The following is an 8,342-nucleotide window of genomic DNA, read 5'->3' as shown; positions in this document are numbered from 1 at the left end:
ATACAATAAGAGGTTCTACCGAAAGTTTTGGAATAACACTTTCCAGATCTTGAAAAAATTGTAAACCAACGTACCATTACAAAACATTAAATATGACCTCTAAACTTGGATCCCTAATGACAATGCAGATATTATTTCCAACCATTGACTATAGAGCTGGAAACTAATATCAGGTTACTCACACCAAGGGAAGGAAAACGAGGTATACATTGCAGATCCACACTCAAGACCAAAACCTGCAGTAAAGAAAGAGGTGGGGAGGGGGAAGAAAAAAGGAGAATCTAGGGATCTACTCGAATGCGTCATCATCATCATCAGGGAGAGGCTGTGCTGCAGCTACCGCCAACTCAGCTTCATGCCTACAAATACCACCGAGAGGTTAGCATACAATAATTACCACACTAATCCCCCCCTCTTTTTTGTGGGGGGGGGGGTTGTAGGGGAGTGAAAAATGGAACATGCAATAATGTTTCAGATATTCCTGTAAAACCTAAATAAAATCACTATTCCTGAATTAGACTTATATTTTCTAACACACTCAACACCCCCCCCCACCCCAAAGAAAAAGAAAAAAATTCCATGCCTACGCTGTTACAATAAACCTTTCATACAAGCAAGAAGATTAAAAAGTCTAAATGTTTACACTAACTTTTTTCGAAAATGTTTATATAAGTGCAAATTTATCTATTATTATTGTACCCAAAAAAAAAAATTATCTGTTATTGCAATTCATGCCTAATGTGGCTTTTTACTGGGCCAGACCTGTGAATGGGCCTGCAACCCTAAAACCAAGACAGACCTACTAAATGCAGACATAAGAAATGCATTAGATTTGTAAAAAAATGGTGTTTCTTTGTCCCTAGATGATGATTTGGGTTGTCAAGGCATGAACGATTAGATTAGATACAATCAAGTTGAAAAAAGGAGTGGATCACTCACTGTTCTTGTGTTGCCATGTCGATTTGAACTTCAGGCGGAGCAAGAGCTGGAGACTCGACAAAGTGGAGGTTAGCATCCCTGCAATGCATATTGAATTATATTAAATTTCGTCCATAATGTTTGACAAGAAGTGGAAATGAACCATCCAATAATGGGGAAAAGAATACAATAGTAGTAACAATAGTAGCTGTGGTAGAAAAAGGGCACATTCTTTCGACATTACCCAGCAAGTTTTCTAGCCAGATAGAGGAAAGGTTTCTCAAAGTTATAGTTGCTTTTCGCAGAGATCTCATAGTACTGGAGATTCTTCTTCCTGTGGAATGTGACCTGCTTTGCTTTCACTTGCCTGTTCTTGACATCAACCTTATTTCCACATAAAACAATAGGGATATTCTCACACACCCTATAATAAAAAACCAGAAACAGATAAAAACCAATGGTCAGAAAATTTCCAATGCTTTTGAGAGAGAATTTTATGAGACAGAGCTGTGCTTCTAGATTTACCTGCAGAGATCCCGGTGCCATGTGGGAACATTTTTGTATGTTAAACGAGCTGTGACATCAAACATAATGATAGCACATTGTCCATGTATACTACAAAGACAAAAAAAAATCTCAATTAGGAAACAATGGATGCCAAACATGAAACATCAAATCACAGGGCCAAATTGACCATACACATGATAGAACATATAAAACAATCACAGGTAATAGAATTCAGATCCAAAAAAAAAGTTAGAAAGCACATTCCATCCAAAAATAAATAAATTAGAAATCAGCTTTTGGATTGGGTCCTAAGAAGAATTCTAACTACAGGCTACAAAAATTCCACGTATGTTCCTAGTCCTATTCCATTTACTAATGACCACTGAAGGGTTTTAACTCCAAAATAATGCACGAAATTCTTTGAACTTCAATCCATTATAACTTTAATTGTAACCTAGAATTGCCAGTTACCCATTCTAAATCCAAGGGATTTCAACTCTGAAATATCCAAACAAAGTAAAAGCGAATTGATAAATGAGATCTATCCTATTAAAACAATTCTGTTCAGAAAAAGAGATTTCTTGGATGCGACTTCCTTTTAGTTAATGGCTACAGAATATACAGAATACACACAATACACAGAATGGCAACCATTTTGTTTCTCATGAGTAATTCAATGCCCAATACACATTTGACGTGCTGATAGACCCATGGAAAATTGTTTTGAACATGCAATGTTATTTGGATAAGGATCGGTTTCCCTACCAACAGCCATGTATTCAAATGTTATTTGGACAGTTTGTTATGAACTACAAACTGCAGAATATCACTAGGACATCATTTCATGTATACTGACCGAATTCCAACTTCCTTGTTATGGTTTTTAACGTTTTAGAGACCAGATTATAGGGTAAATTTCCCTTCTCAATATAAGTCCCACATCAAATTCAAAAAGTTTCAAATCAAATACAATATTGAAAGCTTACCCAGAACATTCTCAGCAACAGTCATTCATCATATTCAAAAAAAAATTCAAGTGAAAATAAGGAATTAAAAATTATTCCAGCGGCTAGGTACCATATTTAACATTAGAAAATTTCAAAGCTATTTGCATACAAACATTAGGAACCTGCTTAAAAACTACAAATCATATAGAATTTCCCCCGTAAATTAATAGTAGTAAGGATCCATTAGCATCATGATAATAACTTACTAATATCCATCTCTTAGTCCACCAAATTTCTCTTGGCCAGCAGTGTCCCAACAATAAAACCGGATCTTCCCACAGTTCGTGAAGAAGTCCAATGGATGAACTTCGACACCAATAGTCGCTGCAATTAGCATTTTCCACACAATAAAATCATGAGACCAATATTCACAAAGAAGTAGACTAACAGAATTATCGAATCCATCTAAGACTTACGCTCATATTTCTTCTCAAACTCTCCAGTAAGATGCCGTTTAACAAAAGTCGTCTTTCCTGCATCGAGAAGAGACTCGTTTTATGAGCTCAAAATTTCAATCCAAAGAACAATGCCAACTCAAAGCAAATCAGAGATTCTGAGAATCCCATCAAACTCATACTTGTAACACACGATGCTTTCGGAAATCAAACCAAAATAATACAAGGAAACGGAAAAAAAAAAATAGATCCTGGATACTTAAATCCACTGTACCTGTACCACCATCACCAACGATGACAAGCTTGAAGCTTGGATAATCGACAGTTTGTTGGTTCGGAAGCGCCTGCAGATGAAGCACAGAAACAGAAAATCACAGTAACGATCAATAGAAAGCCCTAAATTCAAAACCCTAACAAACATCGAGAGCGGAAATATTACCATTCGATTCTTTTCTTCTTTTCCTTCTCGGGACACAGGAGGTAACGTGAAAGAAGGCTGTGGCGTCTGTTGCTTCTGAGAGATTTGAATTGAAAGAGAGAGTGAAAGAAAAAGAAGAGAGCGGAAACTATATAAAGGGTGGTTGTCTTGGGGGCTGGGGCTCGGCTATAGCTTACATCTGACGCCATTACCCAAAAAAAAACAAACGAAAAGCTTACATTTGACGCGACTCTATTTGCCATTCGATTAGAATCTTTTTTTCTAGCCAGTTAAATAACGATGATTAACTCGGAGTATTTATCACGTGTACCGATTCGTGAAATCACTGTTCCAATCAGCATTTCGAATATGGGTGTTAAACGATTCGGTTCGGTTCAATCCGTTTAACTAATCATACTCAATTTTGAAACCATAATCGAATCATTTATTAAATGATTTTATGTTTCGATTTTAAACGATTCGGTTCGATCAACAGTTTCTGTTTGATTTTGGCATATTTATGTTCGTTTAATCGGTTCGATCAACAGTTTCTATTTGATTTTGGCATATTTATGTTCGTTTAAGAGTGCTAAATGGTTCGATTCGATTCAAACCATTTAACTAAATAATCTCAATTTTAAAATCATAACCAAACCCCTCTATTAAACGGTTTCATATTTCACTTTAAACGATTTCGATTTCATTTTAACACCGAAAGTCCACATCATCCTTTTAGCCCCACAGCTCTACTGCCCATCCAACTTCATTAGTAATGCGATTATAACAACTAGTAAATAGAAACACGTGATGAATAATGGTGGGTAATGTTGGTATATCCCAATTACAACATTAGACTTCAGGGAATCAGAGGATGGAAAGAGATTCAAATTCAACATGGAATATAGATTAAGGTTAGACATCCAATGACATATATTTTGAAGAATCACATTAGGATCAAATTTAGTACCTCGAAAGATAACTTGATTCCTATGAATCCAATCTAATTAAAATACAAAGATATCACTGTAATACTGAAAAATTCAATTCAGTTACAATTGAGTTATAGATCTAGATTCAAAAAACGAAAGAAACAAAGTTAATATGGATGTCAACCCCAAGGGTCCTGTAGCTCATATTCTTTTAGAGAAATCACAAGAGTGGGGAAAAAGTGTCAATGTCGATTCGTTATTGTTATTACAATAAACACAAACATTTTTAATTATTTTCGTAAATAGTCTCTAAATGGAATACCGTTACGCAACACTCTTTAGAAAAACATTTTAAATTTAAGATGAATCTAAAGCTTCCATAAGAATTTCCACCATTTTGAAATTCTCCTATGGTAGGGTTAGGTCCAGAGTTAAACCAGCACATATCTCTTTGATTAAAAATAATATAGACCACCATATCTTACTAGTCAACCTTTCAGTTTTAGAATTAGGACAAAACTGATGAGTGGTTACCCTAAGTACGGAGATATTCTGAATAATAGAAACAATTGACAAAGGTAAACAACTTGAGATCAACCTTAAATTCCAACTACTACCACTCATTAAACTATTGGGTCAAAAGTCCTCTACTCTAATGGAATCAGGTTTCTTAGGGCTTAAATAGATTAAAGTATGACTCACCCCAAAAGATAGAGTTTGATTTATGGAAGAAGTTACTTACTATTGTCATCACATCCCCTTTAACCAGTTCCCAAAATTGATAAAAGCAAGCTTAATAACAATCCAACCTAAGGGCTCTATAACGCAGTAGAAATGGCGTCCCAAAATTGATAAATGCAAGCTTGAAAACAATCCAACCTAAGGGCTCTATAACACAGTAAAAATGGCGAACGCACGATGATTTCACAAATTTTTTTTCCAGCTAAATTATTCCAATGAATATAGCCATTAAAACAAACAACTTGGAATAATGATTATCTAGAATACACTGGTGGTATGTTCCTACAAAAAAATGTAGCACTCGGTGACGATCTTTATCAAGTGCCCATTCTTCAATGACAGTAACCCAAGCTTGAAGATAGAGAGACTATTTCTTCCTCACCTCAAGTGTAGAGATAATAATGTGTTGTGCGGTTAGAATTTAAGCCTTAGTCTCTCTTTTACAAGTAGACTAATTTAGGAGATTACAATCTAACGGATGTGATCATCCCAAGTGGTGTGATCCTAAATGGTAGTCTTTAAGTTATCCTTAATTGTACAAAAGAACAATCTTATGATTCTTATCAAATGTGTAATTTGAAAACCTTTGGTAGTAACAAATTTTATTACATTTTTTCTCCCACACAACTAACATCCACAATGGACCTTGCAGGCATGGATTTAAATCACAGCATGAACCATAATCCATTGTACTCTATTATGGGAGTGTCATAATCAGTGATCGAACACAAAAAAGGTTTGAATATATTTTTCAAATAATATTTATTTAATATAACAATAATAAAATCTATTTTGCAAACTCTTTACTAAACAAGTGTCGGGCTCCAGACTACAACCAATCAGTATTTGACAACTCGCTCACATGGATGTGTTCTCCTTAACAAAAAAGAAGTGGAAACCACATTGAGCATCATGCAATCACCCCCCCCCCCCAATTCACATCCCATACCTTATATGCGGAGTGGTCGGTATGTAGCTAATTCTATTGGTAGGCGCCAATCATTGGCACACCATAGACGCATAAAACATAGATGCAACATTAAGCATCTCTTAGGTAAGGGAAAAAAATAAATACTAGAGATTGTAGCAAAGCAAAAAAACAAAAGTAGTGCAAGGAAGAGTAGACTAGCAAAAGGAGGAAGGCAAAAAGACGACCATCTTAATCAAACTTAGATTCATGCAATAAAGCCTTTCTTTGGGTGGTGGCGGCAGTGTGTGAAGGTGGCAGTGGCAATGGCAATGGTAAGGTGGTGGTGAGACCATAAGGAGAAGAATGACGATGATTTATTTTAAAATGAAATTATTACTTTGTCCATCAAATTAACCTTGTGCTCATTCAACGAGCAAGAGAAACATCTCCTTAGCTATTTTAGAATTTTTATTCCGTTGGATTTCTATTTCTTTGAAATAAGGTACAAAAATCAAGCAAAACAATTTCTAAAATAGAAATCATCCTAGGAAATTGAAATAAAAATCATACCAAATCAGGCCAAAAGAATTAGAATGAAATCGATTTCAATTTTAAAATTGAAACAACTCCTCAGCAAATTTTAGAATTTCAATCCCCTGAAATTGAAATAGAAATCATACCAAATCAAGCCTTATAGTAAATATGAAGCCGTAATGTCTTCTTTTAAAATGGAGGTGAACAGCTTCGATTCAGGTGGGATAATTCCAGGGTTTTAAAATCAGGAATCTCTTACCCCAAAAAAAAAAAATAAATCCAGGAATCGATGACGGAATGATCCTGCCGATTCCGATTTAGATCAGTTCGGAATTGGCCAGAATCAGTCCGCTAAACCCTAGAATCGGTCAAGAAGGGCAGAAAAGGGGAATCTCGGGCTGAATATTTCAATTCAGAACGGCAAAAATTGAAATTGATTCCTGACGATTCCCGATCTGATTCACTGATTTTTGAAACCCGAGAGTTCAGGTACAGGTCGCCAACATCCAAATCTCTTCGAGCAACCTGGTTGTGGCGGAACAAAGTAAACCAGTCTGAGCTCTAAACTTGGTTTTGTTTCTCACAGATCATGTAATCTTTTGCTACCAAACTTCAGATGTAGCGTTGCCGGTTACCTTTTGGTATATTAAACTCTTCTCTGAATACAGATCCTACCTTCGTTTTAAGGAACTTCTCTTTTCTCTTTTCCAGGGTTTCTTAATAGATGATGACCCGGTGAAGACTGGACCAGAAAAATTTATGGCTTCCAAATACTCATCTGGAAAGGTTGTAATCAAGGAAAACTTATATCCTGTTCTTCCCGTTTTTCAGTTATGAAACATATCTTGCATTGACAGGAAAGATTCCTCCAAATGGAATTCGCCTGTGCATAATGCTTGTCAATATTTACTGTTCATGGTTTTTCGGTAGGCTTAAGAAACAAGAATCCTATTTTCTTGTTAGGTCTCTTTTAGTAACATCCCCTCTTTTTTTTTTTTTTTTTTTTTGTCTCTTCTTCTTCTTCTTCTCTAGTTTCCCCTTGGTATATTGTAATTCTGGTAAAGTTTAGCACTTTGATTTGATTTTTTAGGTTTTCCATTAAGAGTTTTTTAAAATGAATTAAATCTCCTCAGGTAGGATTCGAACCTACGACCTGTAGGTTAACAGCCAACTGCTCTACGACTGAGCTACCGAGGAAAAATGAGATTATTAAGTGTTACCCACTTACACTATATGTATTGACTGACAGGGGGTTGAAAATTGAATTATCATGGAGGAGTTGGAGGAACTCATTTTGGCATCCTAGAGGTAAGAACAGTGTACTACATGGAGGAGTTGAGGAACTCATTTTGCCATCCTAGAGGTAATGTACTACATACTTAATTATTTACATGCTTTATAATTCTGCCGCTTAATTATATGTTATTATGCTTTTTAGTTTATTGCTTTGTTTTTTTTATGAATATGCTTCTTTATATCTTGTACTTTATTCATCATTTGTTGATTTTCCTGTTTTAGGTCATTACTAGCAATGTAGCATAATTATATCATTTTGCATTGATATGACTTCTATGTTGATTCTTGTCTCTTGATGTGGCTTAAAGTGTTGATTCTTGATGTAGCATTGTAGCATATAAGTAATTTAGCATAACTATATCATTGCTATACCAGTTATAATAGATAGACCAAAATGCTAGGGCGCCTTGTTGCCTAAGCGTTTAGGCAGCCTTCAAACTCCTTGGGTCACTTAGGTGCCATGACAACTATGATATTAATGGGGTTTCTAATCACCTAAGCAAGTGGGGTTAGAAATCCTTGAGTTTTCCAGAACCACAGGATAGGAACAATAAACCAGCAATAGAGAAACTCCTTGATAGAGACGAATCTGATCTGGAAAAAACCTTGGTCGATTGGTCTATTTATCAAGGAGAGCAAACCATCAAAGTTGGACAGTCCAACGACAAGATTTAGGCTCTCTTTGGT

At 35.6% G+C, this 8,342-nt stretch overlaps 1 protein-coding gene and 1 non-coding gene across 2 annotated transcripts; both read right to left on the bottom strand.

Annotated features, from left to right (window-relative positions):
* Positions 1-232: 232 nt before the first annotated feature.
* Positions 233-3,375, bottom strand: LOC122653937 (GTP-binding nuclear protein Ran-3-like). Its single transcript, XM_043847902.1, has 8 exons — positions 3,267-3,375; positions 3,102-3,171; positions 2,849-2,905; positions 2,639-2,756; positions 1,444-1,533; positions 1,163-1,342; positions 940-1,017; positions 233-359 (listed from the first exon to the last, which is right to left on the bottom strand). Exons 1-8 carry the CDS (start codon positions 3,267-3,269, stop codon positions 290-292), a joined length of 666 nt encoding a protein of 221 aa, XP_043703837.1. The 5' UTR covers positions 3,270-3,375; the 3' UTR covers positions 233-289.
* A 4,109-nt stretch (positions 3,376-7,484) lies between these two features.
* Positions 7,485-7,556, bottom strand: TRNAN-GUU. The gene has a single exon. It is a non-coding gene; the product is annotated as a tRNA-Asn (tRNA).
* Positions 7,557-8,342: the final 786 nt, after the last annotated feature.

This window comes from Telopea speciosissima, chromosome 3, assembly GCF_018873765.1.
Source record: "Telopea speciosissima isolate NSW1024214 ecotype Mountain lineage chromosome 3, Tspe_v1, whole genome shotgun sequence".
NCBI lineage: Eukaryota > Viridiplantae > Streptophyta > Magnoliopsida > Proteales > Proteaceae > Telopea > Telopea speciosissima.
The sequence above is the reverse complement of the archived record's forward strand: the minus strand, read 5'-3'. Positions and strand labels throughout refer to the sequence as shown.